This window comes from Phoca vitulina, unplaced genomic scaffold, assembly GCF_004348235.1.
Source record: "Phoca vitulina isolate PV1807 unplaced genomic scaffold, GSC_HSeal_1.0 scaffold35, whole genome shotgun sequence".
In the NCBI taxonomy this organism is placed as follows: domain Eukaryota; kingdom Metazoa; phylum Chordata; class Mammalia; order Carnivora; family Phocidae; genus Phoca; species Phoca vitulina.
The window spans coordinates 11,960,647-11,984,917 of record NW_022589738.1 but is presented as its reverse complement, the minus strand read 5'-3'; the positions used below and the strand labels follow the sequence as shown (position 1 = coordinate 11,984,917).

Below are 24,271 nucleotides of genomic sequence, written 5' to 3'. Positions count from 1 at the left end.
CCAGACAAATGGGTTTTCCTTTGAGAGGGCTCAGGCCATGGGAGTTTGTGAAGGAAGTCTTAAATGCCTGCCCAAATCCTGCCGCCCCAAAAACAGAACTCAGGGGCTTTAAGTTGGCTAAATGAGCTAACCAGGGACAAAGTTTTTGCATAGTCTGTGGAAAGGCTGGATTTGGCTTAGTTTGCCTTGTACTTTATACCACCTTTATTTCTGACACAACAGATGTGCAAGGCTAGTTTGTTCCCACAGATGATAGCGTGGATGCGGATGTTAGCAGAGCAGGGGAGGGAAAGGGCAAGGAGCAGGTGGAGGGGGGGTGAGGAAAGGGGAAGAGGAAGGGAGAGGAGAGGGAGAAGAGAAAGAGAGAGAGAGAGGGAGGGAGGGAGAGAACGCGTGACAGAGCTCTGTTCTTTGCTACCTACTTCGGCCTCTACTCAGTAGAACCTGCTTCAGTATAGAAAGGCCAAGACATCGGCCAACATGAGTGATTCACCCGAAGCAGCCAACAGGTGCTAGGTTTTACTCTGACACTGGTCCTAAAAATTTTAAACACATGTGGCTAAAGCTTTGGTTCTGGGTCATTGACCAGGACCGGTATGGCTGGTTCTTCCTGAATAGGCTTCTGGTAAGTGGCCGCCGCTGTCCCAGAGAGGCCTCGGACCCACTGGTATGTGGAAGCCAACTTCAGCTCCTGGCACATCACGCTAGTTAAAGGCAGCTGTGGCTCTTCCTCCCCCTGCCTCCAGCAGAGCATGGCAGGTCCCAAGTCTCTGCCTCACGCACCTGTCTGGTCCCGGGGGTGAATGGTATTGGCTAGGCGATGCCACTGGGCTTTGTGTTTTGTTGTCTTAGCCCAACAATGATGTGGTACCTTGATGAGACCTAAAATCTCTGTAGAGTTTCTGTTTGGGGGTTCCCTCAGGGATGCTGGCCCCTCTCTCACTGCCCCAGAGGACCACAGAGCAAACTCCACAATCCCCATGTCGGGGATTTCTTCAAGGTTAGCACAGATGATTAATGCTCACCAGGCAATTTGTTTAAAGCAGAAATCCCCACCCCACCCCACCCCACCTCCTTCATAGGGAAGCATGACAGAGAAGTAGAAGAGAGGTCTTAATCAGATCCTTCATGACTTGGTTCACCTCACTAATGAAAATGGGAGAATCCCCCGTGCCCCTCATGGCCGTGCAGGAACATTCTTAGATGACATGATGTTTTATCCATGAGATTCCAGGCTCTGTGAGGCTCTCTTCTCCCCATGGAGAGTATTGGCATCAGGTCCCTTTATGGTTCTAGGAGAGCCATTAGGGGAGACCTCACCTATAGTCCTTCCTCCGAGGGGACAGTCGTCCCCAGCCACCAAGCACACATCTGGCCTGTCGGTGGCATTAACCTGACCCTGCATATACACGCACAAACGGATGTGCAAGCTCTCTAGTGCACCTTGCACGTCTGTATCGGACGCGGGTCCCGGATCCTCTAAAACGTCCCCTGGCCATTACAGACATGTCACTGAAGTGTTATGACTCAAGTAGGATAGCAATTGGAGGAAATTTTGGGCAGCAACTTTTTGGGAAAGGTCTCTGGAGACGAACCGGCACGGTTTGTGGTGCCATCTTGGTTTGCGTGTTGGCGTGTTGAGAGTGTAATTCCCTTCATGAGCTGCAAACCATGAAGAAGCACGGTGAAAGAATTTTGAAGCCACCACAAGGAGCGCACACTCCTGTGGGATGAGCCCACATGCTCTTGTCAGATGAAATGTCACCTAGGTTTTTGTCACTGCTGAGGAAGAAGTTTGTCAACTGACCTGGGGCAAAACCCTTTCTTTGCAAAAAACTACTAGGGCCACGTTCTAGTCCTTGATCTCAGTGAGGGTGACACAGGTATGTTCACATCGTGCTGATTTATTAAGCTGTGCATTTATAATTCACGTATTTTTCTGTATATGCCATTTTTCAATTAAAAATTTTGAAGAACAAACTTGGCTAGAACGAATATGTGCAGGAAGGAAGGAGGTATGGGGGGGCAGGGAAAAGGTAAGTATAGTCTGAGAGAGCAAATATAGAATTCAGGCAGGAGAAATTAGAGTAGGGGAGAAATATTACCAAGAGAACGTTAACTGGGCTTTGTTGGAAAAATGATCTGTTGGCCCGAAAAAATTTGGAGTTAAACATACATCAAGTTTTCATTTGGTTAAGTATACACGCCAATCCTCCCACCCACAGCACTATCGTTGCAACAATATGATCATTTGGCTGGGAGATCAGAGGCCTGTGGGATACTGTACTGCTGGGTGGAGGGGCCCAAATTTTAGAGTCAGCTTAATCTTGTTCTATCCTTGAGGACGTGTGGCGCACTTCGCTGGCAGAATGACTTCTCCCATTATTTTATAGAGGCTGCGTGGAGATAAAGGGCTACACAATAGACAAAAATTCCGTTTCCTCGTAAGGAACCATAGTCAAACTTAGGATGAAAGTAATGATTGCAAGATGAAGTTCGCTAACTGTAGGCTTTCTGTAAAGGGAGACAGCTCGTGCATAATCGACAGGAACGAAGAACAAAACAGGGACAGGTCAACCAGAAAAAAAAGCCTCCCCCAAATCCAGATCAGCCATTTGATGTTTGGAGTTGTTTATGCTCCAATTAAGCCAGCACTTTGTTCAGTTAACCTCCATTTGACCTACAGAAGAAGCAACTTGTTTTCTGGAGCTAGTCATTAGTTGAACTGTAACTGATATTCCCTTGATGGCAAAACTTCATTTAAGTTGAAAAAGGAAAATCAATAAACAGATGACCTGAGGACTAATGAGCAAGGAGCTCTGACCCCATCTATCAGCCTCTCCCTAGGCGCAGGGGGGGCAGGCGGGGAATCCGGAGATGGGGGAGGGAAGCTGGGGCAGGAGGCCGGGGAAGGCCAGGCCTGACCGCACAATTATGCAGCCTACCTGAGAGAACGCGATTCCAAAAGCCACTCCAGCAATGATTCCCATGTTGGTCTCCATGAAACTGGTCACCAGATCATAACAACCCTGCAAACAGAGAGAGAGAGAGATGCATTTCACACCCGGGGCCAGACTGAGCTGTGTTAACTTGCAACACTCCCAACATACGCTCCGACCCACAGTTGACAAATACAGCTGCAACTCACCCTAGGAACTCACTAGCATTCTTCCCAAACTTAAAAAAAGAAAAATTTCAAACATACAAAAAGGTACAGAGAGTAGTACCATGACCCCCCCCCCCCCCCCCCCCCCCCGGCCAAGTGACTCTTTCTCTAACCTCACAATGAACATGTGGCCAATCTGGTTTCATTTAAATCTCCTCAACTCTCCTCCCCTGGCTGGATTATTTTAAAGCAAGTCCCAGATATGTAGTTTCATCCAGAAATGTTTCAGTGGTAGGATTCGGTGTAGCAGCAGATCTGTCAGACCTATGAAGCAAACCCCATAGACTCCAACCATACAGAGGCATTCCACACCCTTGCATAGAAAGACTCAGCATAATAAACATGGTTACTAGTATTTCGACAACAAGTGATACAATCTTAGAAAAATAAAGTGAAATTGTCAGGTCACAGGGGGGTGTTTGAGTGCCTGCCACCTTTAAGGTGTCTTGGGGTTCTTTCCAAGGAGACCATTAAGTTTATTTTTTAACAGGGAAAAACCTATGTTTTAAAGTCATCTTTTCCATAAATTTACTATGTGACCTTGAACAAGTCACATCTTTTTTTTTAAGATTTATTTATTTATTTTGAGAGAGAGAGAGGGTGGGGGGAGTGGTGGGGGAGGGAGAGAGCGAGAGAGAGAGAGAGAATCTCAAGCAGACTCCCTGCACGACCCTGAGATCATGACCTGAGCCGACACCAAGAGACGCCTAACCGACTGAGCCCCCCAGGCACCCCTCACTTCTCCTTTCTAGAGGTCAATAACTTCATCCATAAAATGAAGTGAATTTCCCTTTCATACCATGAAATCTCCAAATGTGATTAAAACCAACACCCATTTTACCAATTTCAATGTTAGTGTAATACTGATAAAGTGAATCACCTTTCTTTAAAATAAATGATATGGTTGGAGTTCAACCATGTTGCTAAACAAGTTTTTTTGCTGTTGTTATCCAGGATTACATTTTATCAGCCTAGTCCATGTAGGAAACACCAAATATTGTGTATCACCCATAATGCAAAGGCAAAAGCTGACTCTTCCTGTTAAATGCCTGACAGGTCGAACTCGTGTGTGTTTGTGTGTGTGTCTGTGTGTATGTGTGTGTGTCTATGTGTCTGTGTGTCTGTGTGTTTATATGTATATTTATTTGAAACTGGGCCAAGTCAGCCTAGATTTCTGAACTGACTTATACTGTCTCAGAAGACATGGTCTTTTTCCAGTGTTCTGAAAAACGGCTTCTACTTGAATGTATAAAGTCTGCAAAAATCAAGACATTAATTTCATAAACAGGGTAAAAAGGACTTTTGTTTATCAAGAAAGGCACACTAAATTGCAATAATATCTGAAGACCACAAAAAACCATGTCTCCCATATTGAAATTCAAAATTTAGCAATTTAACATTTCTCAGAGCTTATGACAATTCTACCAGCGCTGTACCTCCTAATAAGTGATATTTTATGCATCTGCAGTCTGTCTGCAGAGGAGAAGGGCATTAACTTAGCAGCAGCACTTTGATACGTGTTTTCAATGCAATGGGCCAACTATACTCCTTGGTTAGCTGATGCAAATTTGAAGGCCGGGGGCGGGTGGGAAAGGAAATATGTTTCTGCTCATGAGGAATTCTGAAATTTGATTCTCCCTTTGTAGTAGAAGACTGCTGGCTGATTTCATTTTTACTCGTGAAAGTATCTATCACACTACTTTCCAAAAGGTAGTGGAAGGGCGAGCAGGTTGGGTTAGGAAGAATTCAAGGCGAGAGGAGAGATGGATATTGGAACGCTTTCCTGAATGGTAGCAGCTAAGACCACGTTTTGCCCAGGTGGCCATCATGACCGTATCTTCTCCCCCACCCCGGTGATGGTCAGGCGGAGGGATGAAGTTCATTCAGTCCAACGCCAGTGGTAGGTCACCTCAAGATATGGAAACCCAAACCCAACAATAAAGACCAGAGAAAAGCGAGGTGGGTGACTTTCTTACTCTGCAATATATCTTGGCATAGATATTTTTCTTATGAACTTCGATTCTGCATGTAAGCAGAATATATTTTTCTGAGGTATGATTTCTGTTCCATTTGTAGGAGACTCGGAGCAGAGTCAATCACATCTTTGATAAGCCCACTCCAACCAGCAGGAGAAACCGGAAACATGCAGTCCCCGCCATTAGTGCAACTGTGACAAAATCGTTCTCTCTCAACCTTGCTCCTCAAAGTGGGGCTCTTCCAGGGGCAGCAGCAGCCCCCAAGAGTTTGCTGGAAATGCAGAATCTGAGGCCTCGCTCCAGACTCCCTCCATCAGAATCGCCAAATCCCTGGGTTGTTCATTTTTTAATGAATTTTAATGAATGTGACCACTATCTCTAGATGTTTCAGCGGCCCTTTAAAGCTTGAGGAGCACCCTTCTAGAAGAAAAGTTCTCCCATAGCTTTTCACTCCAAAGAAGATAATCCTATCAGTAGGAGGGTTCCTTAAAATGGGAAGATAAAAGTGATTTCGCTTCTTTGTCGTTTTCTAAACAGTATAAGAGCAAGGTTGAAATCAATGCTTTCCATCTCTGGATTCCTCTGTTACTCACCAGGCGGACCCGTGAGCCCATTCTCCAGGTCTTAGCTCAGATCTGCAGATAGCAAGGCCATGTTTGCATTCCACCTCACAATCCCCACTACACCATGATCTTATCTGCCCACAACAATCTCTTTTCATTTCCTCAAATGAAAGCCTGGTGGTCAGGTGTGAGAGAAACCTACAGAGACCTGCTAAGTGTCCTAGGAAACATCCAGAAACAGAACAGGTCCTTTGCTCGCCCTCTCTGCATGTTGAAACCAACACAGTCACCAGTGGGAAACATCCCTCTTGCCCTTGCTCTTTAAAAATGTCAAGAATTCCGATGGAGTAGGGGCTCAGTCAGTGCTGTCAGCCATGTGAACTTGCAGATATTTCAACATCCTGCTGGCAAAACCAAAATAAATCCCATCCCCTACACAAAACAATAAACATCCTGTTTAGCTAGTCTCACCTCCCTCCCGCTCTCTCCCAGTGACTTATACAAGGCAGGTTTCTCAGGCTGCCAGGTGAGAGCCAAGAGTCATCTTTCTGTGCTATTAAATCATAGGGTTCAAGACACAAGAAGATCGGCAAGGATTTAGAATGCATGTATTCCAAACAAGAGGATTCCGTAGAACTACAGGGGGGCAGTAGTTAAGCCTCCTGGGAGAGGGAGTCAGAAGAGGGGGGCTAACATGAGCATCTACTATTAGTGTATTCATCCCAGCCCTATCTCCTGCCTTTTATAGGTGAGGCATCTGAGACTCAGACCCGGGCCTTCATTTGTCTCAGAGTTCCGCGTGGGAATGAAATGGGAACATCTAATGAGACTCAGTAGACAAATTTCAGTCTTTACTCACTTTTTCTCCACAGAGAAAGCCAGGTTGGAGAAGTTAAGCCCCTTTTCCAGGTATCTGAGGTACCCAGGAAAATGTAAATCAAGCAGGATGGGGGTGTGGTGGGGAGGCAGGGAGTGAGGTCAATTTGCAGGTTATCAATGAATGAAATGAAAAAAAAAATGCTACCCTATCTTTCTTTCTGGAAATAATTCTAAAGATCATAGAGATGCACTATAGGATAGGACTCTAAACTAGCTTTTGAAGACTAACAAAAGATCTTCCCTCTGAGGACCTGCTGCATCATTCCTAATAAAGGACAGTGTGGTATATAGAGGGAGACAAACTCCACCATCACCCTGGTGCTGTTTACATTGCAGTCGACATTGAACATCACACTTAACATTTCTCTGGTCCTTACTCCGGGGCCGGGCCCTGTGCTTTAGCTACTTTATCTCGTTCAGTCCTCCTATCAATCCTAAGAGGCAGGAATGATCATCTCCCTTTTACAGCTGAGAAAAATAAGAAAATAAGACTGAGAAAGGTCACCTCTTGCAGGTGGCTGAACCAGGATTTAAACTGGAGTCGGACGCCAGAGCCCATGCTCCTGACTTCTAGATCCCCAGCTTTCACAAAGGAAAAGGAAGCTTGGGGGTAAAAAAAAGACTACCCGGGCTGATGGTTGCTGCTTCTACAAAAATCCTCCTGAGGCTCTGTCATGGCCAAACGTCACTGCCTTAAAGCGCTTCTTGCCTTTTATAAATTGGAGCATCGGTTGGAGCTGGGTATGCTCAGTGCTTCATAAAATGGCAGCCTAAGGACATCTCCGGGGGCTCAGTGGGGATGCCCCCGAAGAGACCAGAAGTCACCTTACTGATGAGAGGCAAAGGAAGCCTCAACCTTTGGGTTCTTAAGAAAATTCCAAGAGGAACAGATGTCTTCTTGGCTAAGACAAGAAGCGGTCAGTATGGAACATCTTATTACCTCATCGCACCAATAGCAAGTAATAAGCCCAGGATGACAAAATGAGCTTCTAGAATGGCAACAATGCCCTGCAGCATTTATGCTACAAATACCAACATTAAATGGGTAAGAATACAGAAACTGTCTCTTAACAGTCTCGTCTTGAGAGGATGGCTATCTTCTATGCATTATTCAGCAGTTGGCCCAGATCACGTCAAGTGTTGAAGACCTTGGAAGAATGGAATTTTATGAGTAAGAAAAGAAAATTTACCTGATGGCTGCATAACAGCAGGTAAAGTCAACAGCAGGGTTGGTTTTTTTCCCTCCCTTCTGTTTTACCAAAACATATTTTCTATGTGGCATTTCTCGAAGTGTTTAAGAATACGGACACACTTCATACACGTTTTATCACGCCTTTGCCATATTCTCTGTGAAGTGGAAGACAGAATTGGTCTTCCTTCTGGCGACTGAAATTTTATTTCCCTCATTTTCACAATGTATTACCTTTCCAATTTCTTTTAGCCAGTTCTCTCTCTCTCTCTCTCTCTCTCTCCCCCTCGCTCGCTCTCTCTGATTTCTTTGGGACTCAAGATGCTGACAGTGAGTTGAAGTGGAGTTGCTGATTTCTTTTCCTAGAGCGGAGAGCACCCTCAAATAAAGGCTACCCTCCTGGCAGAAGCAGATGTTGTCTGTCAACTCTCGTCCCCCTTCCTGCTAAGGACTGGCATCCAGCTGTGAATAAGTCCATGTTTAGAAGGTAGATTAAGCAGAAGAAAGACAGCCAGAAAGAAGAAAGGCCACATTCCCTGTCTGACACCAGCACCAGGTGAGCAGGAACGGCTGCTCAACCTCCCTCCCTGTGCCTGGTCGGTTCTTGCTGAGTCACAGTTGCCCCTCCAGAAGGGGACAGCCTCGGGTGCCTCATCCCAGGCGGTGAAGGGCCACGGGGAAAGATCCTGCACGCTCGTCTGGACTACCATTTCTAACCCATTTGTCCCAGTTTCACAGAAACAAATCCACCCAAAGCCCCACTGCCCCCAACACCGCCCCCGCCCCCAAACATTCACCACGGATGCCGTCAGGGCTGAGAGGAAGCCTACCTTCTGGTTCACTTTGGTGGCAGCCACAGTCAGATTGTGTAGGTCCTGGGGATTGCAGTCGGTTTCGTTCAGGCAGCAGCTCGGGGGGATGCCGTGCTCCAGGAAGTAGGGACTGGCACTCCAGTTGGTATAGTTCTGCACGCCACAGCAGCTCAGCTGTCAAGGGGCAAAGGGCAAGACCTGAAGTGTGTGGGTCACAGACACCATGGTCCTCCGCCTCACCGCCCCAGGCTGTTTAAATGAGACACTCGGCCCAAGGCCCCAAGTCAACAGGCACAGCTTTGGTGAGTAAAGGCGAGCTGGGGTTCCACTGACGCTCATACTCCCTGGGAAGCCCGACTGAACTGAGAGAAGGAAGTCAGTCCGAGACTGCATGTTGTGTTGGCTTCCTTACCATGTCCACAAAGTAAAGCAGGGCTTCTCAGGCCTGGCTCCGCATCGACATCACCTATGTGGGCTGGCCGCTCTTATAGGTATGGAGCGACTAAATCCGGCTCGTTGATGGGGAAGCCGAGACAAAAATGGCTTTAAAGAGCTCTTTTTAAGGCTTATAGGTCACAGGAGCTATGCCAATAGTAAATGGATTGGGGGCGGGGGGGGGGGAAGGAAGAGAAAGGAGGGAAGAGGAAGAGAGAGCTGGTGTTGGTAAACTATAGCCCACCCGCTATCTGCTTTTGTAAATCAAGTTTTGGGGGGACACGGCCAGCCTAGCCCTTTACAGACTGACAGCACGGCCCTCAAAGCCTAAAATAGTGACCACAGGACCCTTTCCAGAAAAAGTGCGCCAACCCCTGACATAGAGAATGTTAAAGGAAATGGGGCAAAAGTAGAAATGAATTACTGAATCTGGGTAAAGGGCATACAGTTCCTTATACTCTTCTTGCAACTTTTCTGTTGAGTTTGGAATGTTATCAAAATGCCAAAAAAAAAAAAAAAATACTGCTACTGAAGTAAAAAACAAAACAAAACATGCAACACCCCCCCCCCCCCGCCACCAACTAAAGAGCTCCCCAGGTGATCCAGATGGGCCGTGAGGCTTGAGCACCAGCACCTGACCCCCTGAGCACCTCCAGGCAGGGGGCAGCTACTTCTCTCACCTCCTCTACAAAGCACCAGGCAGCCTGGGGCAGTCCCACTCCTGCCAGACCCTCGGCTTCTCCCAGACGCACTGTCCACCCCCACTACACTGCCCACACCAGGAAACACAGCTCACTGGAGCTCTCCACTCAGCCTAAAGACACCACTTCTAGAATGCCAGCCTTCGGGAGCCAATGCTAAGCGAGGTCACTCATCGCCTCCTTTCCAAGACTTTGGATATTAAGGGCAAGCTAGCTTTCCTTGGGATGCTCATAATTCATCCTGATGAAAGAAAAGCCACAGGTACTGGTCCCTCTTGATGCTGATTACCCGGATAACCGGACCCTAGACGAGCACTGGGTGCGAACTCTTAGAAATGGAACTGAAGGACAGTAATCAATAGCAAGTGCTGATGGCCCCATGCCCCCAGCAGCCCCCAAGTCTAAGGCCTGATGTCACTTACGCTGCGCTGCACATGATCCACCGCCCGGCTCCTCTCATCATTGCCGTTGTAATTCTGCATGGCATCCGTGTAAGTCCTCAGGAAGGTGTCCTTGATCTGTGGAAGGCAGGAGGAATGTGGTTCCGGTCCACCGCCACCCAAACGGACTCAGATTCATACCAACTTCTACCCCCAAAATGGCCTCTTCTGAAAAGTCTCTGAATCAATGTAGGCCACGGAGGGAATGCCCTGTCTTCTGAGACAAAAGATCTCAGAAAATTCGCTGAGGGATTTATTAGCTCAGGAATTTTTTTTTAAAAAAATGTTTTCCTCATCCCCAATCCAGAGGAAGAAGCCTGCTTCATGAAATGACCCACTGACGTGGCCAGTTTCTGAAAGAGTGTGACAGTGAGCCCCAACCTCAGGCCTGGCTTTTCTCCTGATTTTCTTCGAATTGACTGATGGCCACCTTTCTGTCTGTCACTTTTCCTGCCCTTGCTCAGAAGAATAACAAAGGGCAGGCCACTGGAAGGCAGGAAGACTGATGGTGCTGTGACCAGACATGGATCCCTGTTCTGGCAGACAGGAGTAGGGCAAAACCAACCTGCACTTAACCTGTCTCTATTGAGGCCAGAAAGAGAGGTGGAAGGACGTGAACTTTTCTTGTTACGAGGTAGTTCACAAAACCCTTCCTCCTCCTCTGGGAGCACATTTGGCCGTGGGTTAACTTTCAAGCTCTGTTCCCCTGGAAACCTGCTGAAGGGGGAGCGTCAGGTGTGTTACCAGGCAACTCCCCACGTCTGGTGAGACTGCCCCCGATTGCTGAAACGACTCTGGGGTGGGAGGACAGCAAATGACACTAATTGCCTGGTGGGAAGCTTTGGGCTAAGTACGGTGACTCTCTTACAGAGGCATGCTCCTTGCTAAAATACCAGGCGCTCTGCCCATGGTACAGTTAGTTACAAGAGATCAATGGACACTAGTCACATGGAGCTTCTAAGCCAAGGTAGATACCACACCTGGCTGTGTCCTTTCATTTCACTGCACCTGCACTGTCTCTGTGGGGTGGGCAGGTGCACACAGAATAGACCCTGGGCCACGTTGAGGACTTCCACAGGAGAAACAAGCCCCTTGCTGGTGGGCAAAGGGTGGCTTCGCACCCCCCCCCACCACTCACCTCAGTGTGTCAGATGCACAGAGGTGAGGTAGATGAGGGTGTCCAGGCCCTGGGTATCCCTTTCCCCACCCCCAGGGAGCCCAGTCATGGCAGCACGTGGGAGGAGAGGGGGCAAGGGCTCAGCTGTGTCTGGGGAGTTCACACACGTGTCAGGGGCACCTCTAGGGCTGTGGAGGCCAGGACTTCATCAGGTTTCACCTCGCCTGACAATAAGAATGGGGAATCTAATTCCAGATGCAGCACCCATATACAAAATAGGTTCTAGAAGTCGGCCTTGACACCCGAGATCGCACCTCCAGTAAGGGGAAGACCAGAGCAATGGGGAAAAGGGGCAGAAAGTGCCACGAGCAAGCTCACTGGGAACTGAACTTGGCCAAGCACAGAAGCAGGGTCTGGGACAGATCATGCCAGGCGTTCAACAGCCTCAGTGCATTTTCCACCTTTATCTTGCTGTTCTTTTGTTTTTCCTTTCTAACACACGCATCTCTACTTCTGGCTTTACTGCTATTTAGAGGGTACAATAACGGACTGCGGGGGCAGTTAGCACTAGTGCTTTATTGTAGCGCGTACTCTGTCTGACCTGTCACCCCTATACACATCTGACAGGGGACACCGTGGTGGCTACAGACAGCATGAGGGCATCTCATCTCTGCCTGAGTGTCTACCCATTGTCTTAACAGAGCATCCACAGTGACAGTCCATGGGAGGAGGGCCACACAGGATACAAAACAGCCAGCCATGTCCTTGAAACCACAGTTACGATCACAAAACAGTACTCAGAATTCTTTTTCTCCAGCCTCCGAAGTCTAAACTATTACGTGTCAATTAGAAACAAAGCCATGTAGGGGTTTCAGATCATGATAGCCCTCTTCCTATTGCCCTTGCCACCACACAGAGTAGCAGGGCTCCTCGCTCCTGGGCTTGGCCTCTACCCCCCAGTTGGCAAGGGGCGGCCCCCAGGGCTCTGAGGAGGGAAGTGGGGAGCGTAGGCTATTTGGGGGAAATCAAGCAGTCACAGAAATCTCGTTATATAGACACCCACTTGTGCCTTGCTGAGGCTGCTATTTTAAAAAGGAGTATATTTGATCGACACCAAAGGTCATTGCTTTAAAACAAGGTAGAGAATCATTTCCTGCAGGAGCTATATCATGAAATAGAATGAGGATCAACAACAAGGTTTTGAGTTTGGTGAAATTCCTGCATTTAGATTTTTATTGGCATTTCAGCGCCTATGAAGTGACATTTGGAAAACAGCAAAACCACTGGAGATGCCAACTGGCCTCTATGTGCCCCTCACACATTACGAGAGGTTTCAAAAGTCCTCCTCCCAAAGACCCTCCAACCGAGTTCTCTACGTTGTGTATACTCACCTCATGACGGAACACGAACCCAGAAATGCCAGCTACCAGCTCAGCCAGGAACACCAGCGACAGAAACATGGCATACTGAAAATCAAGCACACGGGGACAAAGGCAGACACGTTAGGATTGGGACGAGTGCTCCTTTGGGGTAGGTGACTTCTCCATCACAGGGAATCACACAAATCCTCATATCCCCCAGACAAAGTTGAGGAAAAGTTTAAAAATACTCTTGTCCAGATTTCCCCACATGAGCCTCAATATAGAAATGTGTCTATTTAATATGCATAAGCATTTTGGGCCACACATGCTGAGGAGAGCTCATCCGGAGACTCAGCTCAACCAGGAGAAATCTGGAAGGGCTTTTTATAACTCAGGTATCCACTATTTTTGATGTTAGAATTGTTGAGCAAGAAGGTACTCTGGGGGAAAAAAAAAACAAGTACTCTGGAGGTTCACGGTTCTGCCCTGTCTGGGGGTCTTTCATACCACCTCCCCCAGGATGGTCAGCTGACGTCTGCGGGCACCCTTCATCTGGCTTCTGCAAGCTTAGCATAGTCCCTCCACCCGTGCACCCCTAGCGGCCCATTCAGTTTCCAAGCTTTCCCATTGCTGGGAAGACTTCCTTTCTCTTGGCCACAGTCTGCCTACTTGCAACTTCCACTCCCTGGTGCTAGAACGGCTTTCAGAAGATCTGACAACCAGCCCAACCTTGCTCCTACACGAGGGCCCTTCATATGTGTGACCACTTCCATGATGTGAACCCGCTGCTTCTCTTCGTTTCAGTAAATCCCTCCAGTTTTCTTGAGCACATCATGCTGCCAGAAAGACCAGAATGCACACGGGTCAACATTCTTCCTCAATATGGTGATCAGCCTTGAGTGTAGCACTTAGAGCAGGGGCCAGGGGGCTACTTCCCTCTCTGATTCTGCACAGCGTGTGGAGTTGATAGCCTTTAAAAAGCAAGTAAGCTACGCGACTGTTTGTAAGTATCTAAAACCCTTAATGCTTCTTATTTGTTTCATGCTTCCTGTTCTTTCCAAGTTGACTGTGTGTGTGTGTGTGCGCGCACGTGTGTGTGTGTGCGCGTGCGTGCGCACGTGAGTGCGCATGCAGGGATAAATTACATGGTACTTATGAGACATTAAGGGTTTCCATTTTTGTGGCTTTGAAAAGCAGATAAAAGGAAAGAGAAGGGATCCTTTTCCTACAAGGCATATGTCTTCCAATCTGTTTCTTCTCATCTCAAAATGAAATACAACAGTCCTGAATGTTTGCAATGGTCCTAGGTGATGCTGTAGAATTTGGATAGACTCGACGTGGTCGTGTTACTTATTTGTAGAGTGTACATATGTGCACAGGATCATAAATTATTTTTCTTGGGTAGTAGCACATGTTAAAAGGAGAAAATGCTGGCTTAAAAGGCCAATTTTGTTTGAAATCTTAACAAAAGTCTCTACACACATTTAAAGCACAGCCCCTAAAATCGCAAACACAGTTATGAGTAGAATGCCCCGCGTACATGACATCTGTCTCTCAACTTAGTACAAAATGCAATGAGAAGCACATGTGACTCCAGAGAGAGTCTCGCACCAGGCCTAGAATCCACCAGAAAGTCCTGTGGGAAAGTAACTGTCAGGAGGCAGGTGGGAAAAAGGACATTTGACTACGTGGTCAGATGTCCTCCTAGGTTTACATCCTAGCTTTGTTGTGGGCTAACTCTTAGGAAAGAGGCAGCCACTCTTGGCCTCCATAAAGTGAAAATAGTTATTTTCAGTTGTTTTGCAATTAATGAGGTTAAATGAGGACCATAACATTCTAGACTGACAGTTAATCAGTGACTTCCGCTCCTGTCAGCCAGATCAGCAGTTTCCTGTCTCTGGGAAGTTCCCTGTTTCTGGGAGCTTCCAGAGAACAGCTGCTTCTCCTTCAGAAGGCCTTGGCCAAAAGCCTACTGGGGAAAGCTTGTACTAAATATACGTGGTAGGGGTCGAGTTTTCCACATGTGAAAATACTGTAGTAGAGAGAGTCCTGGCTTTGGAAGGAGATGTCTATGGGTCCAATCCCAGCTCTCCCCACACTAGCTGGGTGAAGCTGGGCAGGTTATGCACCCAGTACAGCATCTAGCAGAGAAAAGGAATTGGTGTTTTTTAAAAGACCAAAGACAAAAACTAAACAAAACCTCCAAAACTTCTCTCCAAAGGCTCACCTGCTAGTGAGCTCACAATTGGTAGGAGAAAATGGCAGAGTGGTTTGAAACCGCCTTCAGCAGAGTCCAATGCTATTCTTTCATACGTGGGGACAGAGGTCCAAAGAGGCTACATCCCTGCCACTAAAGACCTAAGCCAGGTCTCCTCCCTTCTTGTTTGGACAGATAGATTCTTAGCCATCTTCCTTTTTTATGCCTCTGAAGTAAATTCTCCCCTTGCTACTCATTGCACTAAACGCGAGGCTCCCAACCCTTGCTGTACCATCGAATCCTCTAGAGAGCTTTCGGAGAATGTGATGCCAGGGCCCCAACGCCACAAATCCTGGTTCAGCTGGCCGGAGGTGGGACCCCTGGCGCAGGTGTTTTTAGAAAACTGCCCAGGTGATATAAGCAGGCATGCGGAGTTGAGGACTCGACCAAAAGCCATCCGTGTGCTTGTAAGAAACCCTAGAAGGTGGACCCAGGGTGCTAGCATAGAGTGGCAGGTGACAGCAGCAGAAATGCCTCTGTGTGGCCTCACTCTGGCTTTTCCACCAACCTGGAAAAACCCGTGCTGGCCAGGGCATCGGCCTCCCACATGGTCTGCAGGATGGAAGTGGCCGGAGCAAACGCTACCTCCACGAGGTTGTCAAGAGAGACTAATCGGTGCCACTTTGGAAGGTGGTTCCTTTGGAGTGAGTCACCCCCACCCCCATATCTGTCACTAGAGGGTATTAAATGTCACCCTAACTTAGGGCTAACCACAGCACTGAGGGACTCTCCACTCTCCCTTTTCACAAAATGAGGCGTCTGAAAGAAATCTCTTTAAACACAATGTTCTTTTGAGGAGAGTCCCTTGGTACCTTTTATCTATAAAATCCTTTAATGTTAATGCTCACTGATGAAGAGCATGGGCAGTGAGTGGACAATTAGGCAATGAGTCTACCAAAAACTTAAGAATCATGGTAACAGCCTTATGACACCCTGCCCCTTACCCTTTGGGAAACATCATGCTGTGTGTGTCCTGTTGCAGTGAAGGCGCCCAGCCCTGGGCCTGGTAGCCAACATTTGGCACGGCATCAACTCTCTGTTGAGTGGGGAAGCTCTGGCTTAGCTCCACTCCCATAGCGCTGAACTGGGGTGCGCAGGTTGAGAAGAACATGCCCACGCAGCCAAGCATGGCCAAGTTCAAGGAGGCAGAATGTATTTCTCCAGTGGGAACTTGAAGCCGAAAGGCTGCTGATGTTTGGGATGCTGCCTTGCCCACCAAAGCTGCACATCACACACCTGAAGAGATTTCTAAGAAGGAATGCAAGACTGGACCAAGGCATCTCGCCATGAGGACATAAATGGCTTCTGAGAACCACAGGCTGCTGCTTTGTCACCACCTACCTCGAGGGACCAGAACTGGATTTTTTTGTGCCAGGCTGTGTTTGGGGTTGTTTTGCCCTCTAAGGGATTAAAGGGTGGATTAGGTAAGAGTCTGGACTAAAATTAGAGTCCATGCATATTGACTTGTGGGTGGCTTCAAGAAGGGCCATGTCACTTTCATGTGATTTATATTTTTTCACAAAGTCGTTGAAAGAGCAGTATTCTGTTGTGACAGACTCACCAGTTTCAGCATCCACGGGCTACCACGGCAGGTCGCGAAGCATCCAAACAGGCCAAAAACCACGATAGTGGTGCCAGTTCCGATGAGCACGTAGGGAGCATTTGTGGAGTTCTCAGCAATCAGGGAGATGTAGGTGCCCAGAGTGAGTTTGCCCCAGACTCCAACAGCCAGCAGGATCACCCCAGTGATCTGAAAAGGTGGAGGGGAGGAGAGAAGGGACTATGAAACTGTGAAGGTGAGAATCGACACCCTTGATGTGGCCTGGATGTGAAGACTCGTATTTCCGTGGGCAAGCGGCACTTGCTTCAGGAGTCCCCGAAGCAGCGGAAGTGTCGGAGACCAATCACTCAAGCCATCCCAGACTAAAGACACTTGGGTTTTGTACAATTAGATCTGGCCCTTACACAAAGCCATATGTGGTTACCACATGGATTGCAAGTCTAGCCGACAACAAGGAACCTTTTTTTAAATCTGTTTCTGAAAAATGCATGTTCGTGCTAATACAGGTCTCAGAGCCCTCCCAGGCCTGGTCAGAGAGCCGTCACCCAATGCCGAGCTGGGCATGAGGCCATTAAGAATGTCGGCCACCCTCTTCAATGGCACGTGTGGATACGGTACGTTTTAAGGACATTTTGCATGATGTTTTAAGGAGCAACATGATTTTCTTTCCCTGTTAGAACAAAAATCTCTACAAAAGCAAAACATTCAAAATATTTTTGAATCCCTATTGATACATTGCCTTATTTACAGTGCTTTATTCAATATAAAACAACAGAAGAATCTGAAGATTTCCTGGAATTAGCAATAATGCGATTTGGCAAATCCCACAGATCAGTCCAAAGGAAATCGCCACAGCATGTCTAAACTACAAGGACCTTGCATCAATCAGGCCCTTACTTTAGGGAACAGACTTGGGGCTACATGCTATGCTTTACCCTCCACCCTCGGCAGGCCACACGACCCAGCAGCTTCAGCCGCTAAAGCCAGTTGTTGACTTTGTGTCTCTATCTCCCAGCTCGGCTCGACTTCAGTTTTCCAATAGCTTAGCCACTCGTTCAAACGGACAGCCCCCTAAATGCCACCTCTTCTGACACCTCATGAGACTCGAAAGAAGCGTGGGTGTCCAAAGGAGCCCTTTCCCAAGTTCTGTTCCACCCTATCACCCAATGTCCTATAGCAAATGCCTCAGCTTCCTGGCCAGCCTGGCCATCCAAATGAGGAGGCATGATGAGAAACAAGAGCAAAGCAGTAGGGTACAAATCAATACCCACCTTGCCAAGGTCTCCCCTGTCCATCAACACACTGTCCCAAATACGTGCTACATGAGGAAGCAAATGGTGGGGCCAGTGAAGATGCTTGGCCCTCTCTCCTGTACACTCCAAAAACCCCCACAGTTTGGAGCCACCAAGATCCACCATCAGACTGATTCTCTGTGTGGCACGCTCCACCCATTTGGCGGAAGGGATCAGCAGGAAAAGCAAGAGCTTGGTGATATTCCCCTACCCCCACCCCACTTGCCTCTCTACTCTGCAGAACCATCACCATGAAAGACAGAATTAAAAGCTTTGAATCAGAAAAAGATGAGAGACTAGTGCTAGTTTTGTAAGGGGAAGGCGAATGAATGTGACGTGATCTTGAGGAGAAAGCGGTTGACACTAATATTTGGGAGAAGGTGGCCCAGGGGAGGTCTACCGCCTTTGAAAAGTTCCATTGGGGGATGGCCTCAGTGAGTTAAGAAAACCAAGGCCAGAGGCTGCCAAGAGTTTCAAGTCCTCTGCTGACACCTGGTGGTTGCTAAAGAAAGTAGCTCCCTTGAACAGCCTTCTTCCGCCATAGGGAAGCGTAAAATGGAAACATAAAATGCTTTTCATCCACCAGAAGCAAAAGTTAAGATTCACTTCTCCGCTCATTAGGGGTGAGAACGCAGTGAACATTAGGGAGAAGGGAGAGTGTCTGGATTATCTTTTATGTCTCAATGCTTAATACAGTGCCAAATACGGCCATTTCACTTCTCTGGGTCTTAGAACATTTGCCTCATAAAAGAGTCCTTCAACTGTCACGTACTTACAAAACTTCTCCGTCGGGGGGATATTGTGAGGGGCCTTAAAATGGAACCAGAGAAAAACCTCATCCCCTATTTCCCACTCCTACCATTATCTGCCTAATGCTCTAAATGTCACGGTGCCGACGTACTGATCAAAACCAGGAATTCAGTTAAGCCAGGCACTGTTTAGGCTGAAGACACATCTCCTCTACAGACTTGCTCTTTTTCATGTGACTGCTCCCCACCCCACCGAGATTCATAACGCTTCGGACATATGTCGTTAGGATGCATTGGCTTTAGTGACCGAAGAGAAGAGTCTGATGGCTTAGATTTCTGTGACCAGCCACTTCATACAGTGCACTTACTACCACAACAAATATTATACGCAGTATATCAAAGTTAACCCAAATCTGGATTTTAAGGGTAACAGTATTAACATTTTGATCCCTTTTCTCCTTTCAAAAAATAATTTCTCTGAATGCCACCACTGCTTCATTATAGGACAGCGCTCTCTGGTAAAGTACAAAACCTATAATATCAACTTTGTTAAAATGTTCATAAAATGTAAATTACGTTAAAATTTATTTTTGCAGACCTCAAAGGTACCTCTTAAAGATTGCCAGTGGAAGCAAAGAAACACAACACTGTGGGCACCACATTGTGTGGGAGAAAAGCCATCCAGGATCCTGACCTAGACCAAGCCAATCATCCTCTAAGGAGCTTTCTTTCTCCTAATGATGTGGAGACTGGCATAGATGGGCCCCATCCAGCACCTGTCTTCTAGGAATCTAAGAACAGCCCAGAGAGAAAAGCCCTTCTCCAATGTTGCTCTTCTCACACTCAGAGATCCCTGATGGCCCAACTCTGCGTCTGAAGGCCGAACCCCACCTACACAAGGCCTTCTGTGCACACCGAACCCACCTCAGCGGCCTCATCTCCCTCCCTCCTCTTTATGCATTCTATGTAGTTCCAGTAAAACTGAGCTGTTCTCTGTGTATTCCCTGTGCTTTACTGCTTCTCAGCCTTGGCTCGTGATGATCCTTTTGGTGAGAATTCCTCCCTTTCCTATCACTACCTGTCTACATCCTTAACTTGTATGGCAAACCGTGCCTACTGCTCCCAGTCTCCTCACGCAGAACTGACTCTGTACTATGCCACTGTCACGCGGTGCCCTAACCCCCTGCCATGCACATCCAGGACTGTGACCCTCTTGAGGGCAGGAGATGTGTGTCTTGCACATGGTCAATGTCCAGTACGCGTCTGCTGAGCAAATGAATAAACAGCCGATGGTAGATGTAAGAAGGGACAAAAAGTCTCCTGCTAGCCGTCGACCTGCTATACTCTCTGCAGCTCTCTGAGGAACTATCAGAAATGGTACGAAGGCCAACCGCATTGTCATCTGGGGGAAATCACGATGCTTAAGGACAAAGACGAGAAGATGAACTGGACAAGGGAAAGAAGGTTGGGCTGGACTTGGGTCAAGTATGGGACAAAAGTGCCAGGCGCTTGAAGGAAAAAACTACAAGCTAAGGGCTGAAGAGCCATAAAATACAAACTCGTGCTTTCTCTCATTTTGTCTACTATAATAATGCTTCTCACCAAGGATAAGAAACCTACAAAGACAAGCCAAAATCAAAAGTCATTGTTATACACTGTGTGATTTTCTTCTTGGTTCCTGTCAACAGACACGCACATGCACACGTGCACACTCCCCCCTACGTGTACCTTTACAAGCACCCCCAGGGTGAAAAGCAAGGCACGCGTTCCTTTGACACGCTTCTTCTGCTTTTGCTCCCCATGAATAGGCTCAGGGCTCACCAAAGAAATTTTGTGTCTGAGCTCCTCAGAGCCCTGCAATTTCTAAACCCATCAGTGTGTCACTGGTTTAGCTTTCTCATGGAAGTTTTGCTTCTTTCTCAGAAGATTCCATTAGCAAGCAGCCAACAGGGTGGCTGAAGAGGGGACAGATCAGAGCCTACAGGTCAGAGCCCACACGAGTGGCCTGGGAAAGGTGCCGCCGCCACCTCACCCATTCTCATGTCAACTACGAGCCAGGAGGGCAGGCCCGGTGACCGCCAGCAGTAGCCAGGCTGAGGCTCAGGGTCTCCTCTCATTCCCAGCCTCTCGTGGCGGCTCGACATTTTGTGCACTTCCGGTGCAGCTCAGAATATATGGGTAGTAGAGTACTTCCAGCTACCTCTGATTTAGGCTTGGTGAGGAGGCCGAAAAAGCTATAATGGTAGCACCATAAATTGTAGATCTGAACTAGAAAATGTGATGGCTCACATTACCTTAAAATCACATTGCAAGGATACTACGGGTAGGTTGGCCAATATTTCATGGGGTGTCCAAAATGCTCTGGAAGAGATTTCCTGAGGTTCGTTGTCATTTGGAAGTAGATACTGGGGGAGCAATGGCAGCAATCCGTGCGGTCCTTTGCCCCCCCTGCCAGGTCAACACAGCTAATGCTGGAAAGTCTCCCTATCGTCCCTGCAGCGTCCTGGTCCTCAGAGAGGAGCCAGGGAGACGGTGCTTCTGTCTTTCTTACATGCCTACGGGCATTTCACTGGAACCCACTGCCTCCCCTGCCCACAGACAACAGCCTTCTGACTGAGCAGCTGTAGCTCCTCTCATGCTCATGAAAGGCTGTGCCAGGTTTGGGTCTGATGGAGCCAAGTCCATGAACTCTTTATTTCCTTAATTGCATGAGATACGAAATACGCACTTGGGTCACTGTTGGCATAATGTGTATCTGTTCTTGTAGGTGGGGTTCATGAACCCATGTATTATGCAATGAAAAAAAAAAAAGACCATGACAAACTGAATTAGAGAAGCACCAGCTCTCTTGAATACACCCCATCCTAAGAAGCCATCTGGGATAGAAAGCACAGGAACGAAAAACCAGCCTGAAGAAACACACAGAAGAAATCGTAGGCCGAAATCTCAGCTAGACAGCAGGTTAGGCGGAAGCCACAGATCGATCATCCCAGAGGCTTCCAAGTTAATTCGCCCCTGGCGACTCCATGCAGAGGCATTGTGAAATGTTCCACCCGACTCCAGACAATTCTCTAACTCAGAAAAACCACATGACACAGAAACTCCATCCATATCATAATTAAAATAAATACAATTAAATAATAATTAAAGCAGTAATTAAATCATTAAAAGACAGGGTCTTCAGAAGTTAGATTTTTAAGAAGCAGCCAAGCAAATTATGCTTTCTGCCCCCTCTTACTTGAAGCATGATGCTGAGGAGACCATGGGGCCGGGCACTTTGCCTGGTGATCTGACCTGATTTTGTACACGGGGAGATAAAGCAACCAGAAAGGTAGACAAACCAGCAATTTCTGCCACGTCGTGGTTTTTTCTCTTTAAACTTGAAGAAGTAACAGTGTGAATCTGTCATATTTACAACTTAAGATTTTATTTCAAGTTATTTGTGAAAATACGGGGTTGGGCTAAGAGGCAGAATTGATTGGGGTTTTCCAGTGGGCTTGAGAACCCAGTCCACCTGAGGGGCAGAGGGAGAGCCAGTGTGTTTATTTAAAAGGTAGATGAAAGGAAGAGCTCTGGGCCGGGAGTTAGGACCCCAGGGCTTCAAGTTGCAGTTGATCACAAATTAGCTGTGTGACTTGGGGCAGACCACCGAAACTTTCTGGGCCTCGGTTCCCTCTTCTGTAAGATCAGGAGGTGGAAAAACCTGATTTCCAGTGCTCCCTTCCAGCTCTAACATTCTGAGACACCAAATCAGAAGCTGCAACTTGACATGCTTATTCACTCGCAAATCTATTTAGGGAAGTGCCCACTGGGAAAATAAGCACCAGGAAGTTTATTAGGTCCTCCCTGTGACTGACAAACTGTCAGCAGTGGGAGTAGGTAAGTCGGCTCGTCTCTGGACTCAATGCCCACCGTTCTACCAGCTTTCTGAGGTGACAAGTGGTTGCTGGGAAAGAGAAGGAAAGAAAAACGCCCAGGGGGGCAGGCATTGCCGTTTTACGTGGACGCTCAAAGATTTCCTAAGGTCACTAGCGTAACAACAAGCTTTCCTTTTTTTATATGAAGATGACATGTCGTCTTAAGAGCAGTAAGACCTATGATTTGAGCTGCTTTTTTCTAGGCAGGTCTGTTAGCCCACTCAACTCTTTCACTCCCTCGCTTTTATGACTATGGTATATGTGGAAGAGAGGGAGATTAGTGCGATCTCTAAAAGGGGATAGGGAAGTTGAGAAGAGGGAGAGAATTGGGATGATCTTAAACACTGATTTGTTAAAACTGGGTTTGAGAACCATTAGGAAACCCAGAGACTTGTCTGGTCCCGGCCCTGTTTTCTATGGGGTTTGACGTGACCAAAGGCCACGCGGGGAGCGTTCTGAAGGCACTCGTGGAGGTGAGACTGCAGTTTGGGAGCAAGTCAGAGATGCAGGTGAGGGCTGAGGCCGGAAGTGACAGCCGAGGGAAAGATGTGTCTCAGGAAACAGAAGCAGAGGATGGGGGGGGAGGAAGGACGGGGCTGAGGCTGGAGGAAGACAGTCACTAGAATGTCGGGGGATGATGCCGGAACTTGGGGGAATAGTGAGGAGACGCAGAACTGAGTGGACAAGTCTATGAAGGTGGCTGCCGACAGGAGAAGTAGGAGACATGGAAGAAAGAGACTTTTTTTTTATTCCCCTAAAGACTTATGGGAAACAAAAGGTCAGCCCAGTTCATGGGCTCCATATATGCCAACAGGCAGATGCAGTACTCTTCCTTTACACACCCAAGAAAACCCACAATTGTATTTTATATTTAAATATCACTTCATCCTATAGCCAATTCACAGAATTCAAATTCCAGGAGCTAGGTCATGAGCCCAGAGTGATTTGTCAAAAACTCTAGCTTCTATTTGGATTTTAACAGTGAGCAGCCAGGGTCTGATGTACACGCTGTCGAACAGATCATACATCGATGCTTCTGAAAATATGAAAAGGGTTTTGAACAGCACCGGGAAAACTCAGGAATTCCAGTTCCTGCTGTGGGCTCACCACAGGCCTTCCTTCACGTGTTTAGCAAAGCAGCTGATCGTGTCACAGGCAACAGCTCCAGGAATGCTTTAAGTCTATCAAACAAGGCTTCCGTCCCTGCGCCACTCAGGTTGCAGATCTGTGGCTTGGTTCTCCATCTGTGAAATGACAGGACTGGCCCCCGTAACATCTGTAGGAGCCCTTCCAGTGCTTAAGTTTTATGTGTTTCTTTGAGTTGCCCAGGGGTCCTCAGAGGGGCCAAGATCAAACCCAACTGTTCCCTAGGACGCTGACCACACTGGTCAATACTGTTCCTCAAGGGCCTGTGCTGGCTGGGCTTTGTACTCAGCCTGGGGGCGGCTAGCTGGGGAGGGCCTCAAGCAGGTGGCTGGTTGAAGACTGAATAATCCCTAATGTCCTAGACGCCCAGGGAGTGGTGGCAATTGATCAATATGTTGGCAGCACTTCCTGAATTCAAAACTGGCTCTGAACATGGTGGAGTCATCTGAAATGGAGCTCTCATGGAAAAGTCAGGGCTACACAGCTGCTAAAATCATAATCAAGACCACTTTAGTCAAATAGCCTTTCATTACTTGAATTACTAAACCCCTTCAAATGAGCCCAACCAGTCCCACCTTCTACTTAATTCCATTATTCAACAAAGGCTCACAGGAAATTTCCAAACATGTTATTAGGGAGTCTGTATATCCTACTAGGAAATGTGAAAGAATGGGCAGCCCTCAATTGGTTTTGCATTTCCTGTATATTAC

The 24,271-nt window shown here is 47.5% G+C and overlaps 1 protein-coding gene across 1 annotated transcript in view; it reads right to left on the bottom strand.

Annotated features, from left to right (window-relative positions):
- TSPAN7 (tetraspanin 7) overlaps positions 1 to 24,271 on the bottom strand; it is a 124,494-nt gene that overhangs the window by 5,897 nt on the left and 94,326 nt on the right. The window contains exons 2-6 of the mRNA XM_032426777.1: positions 16,458 to 16,646; positions 12,670 to 12,744; positions 10,144 to 10,239; positions 8,604 to 8,759; positions 2,946 to 3,029 (exon numbers count right to left, since the gene is read on the bottom strand). Of these exons, the coding sequence (XP_032282668.1) occupies positions 2,946 to 3,029; positions 8,604 to 8,759; positions 10,144 to 10,239; positions 12,670 to 12,744; positions 16,458 to 16,646 (600 nt within the window). The remainder of the gene's footprint in view (positions 1 to 2,945; positions 3,030 to 8,603; positions 8,760 to 10,143; positions 10,240 to 12,669; positions 12,745 to 16,457; positions 16,647 to 24,271) is intronic.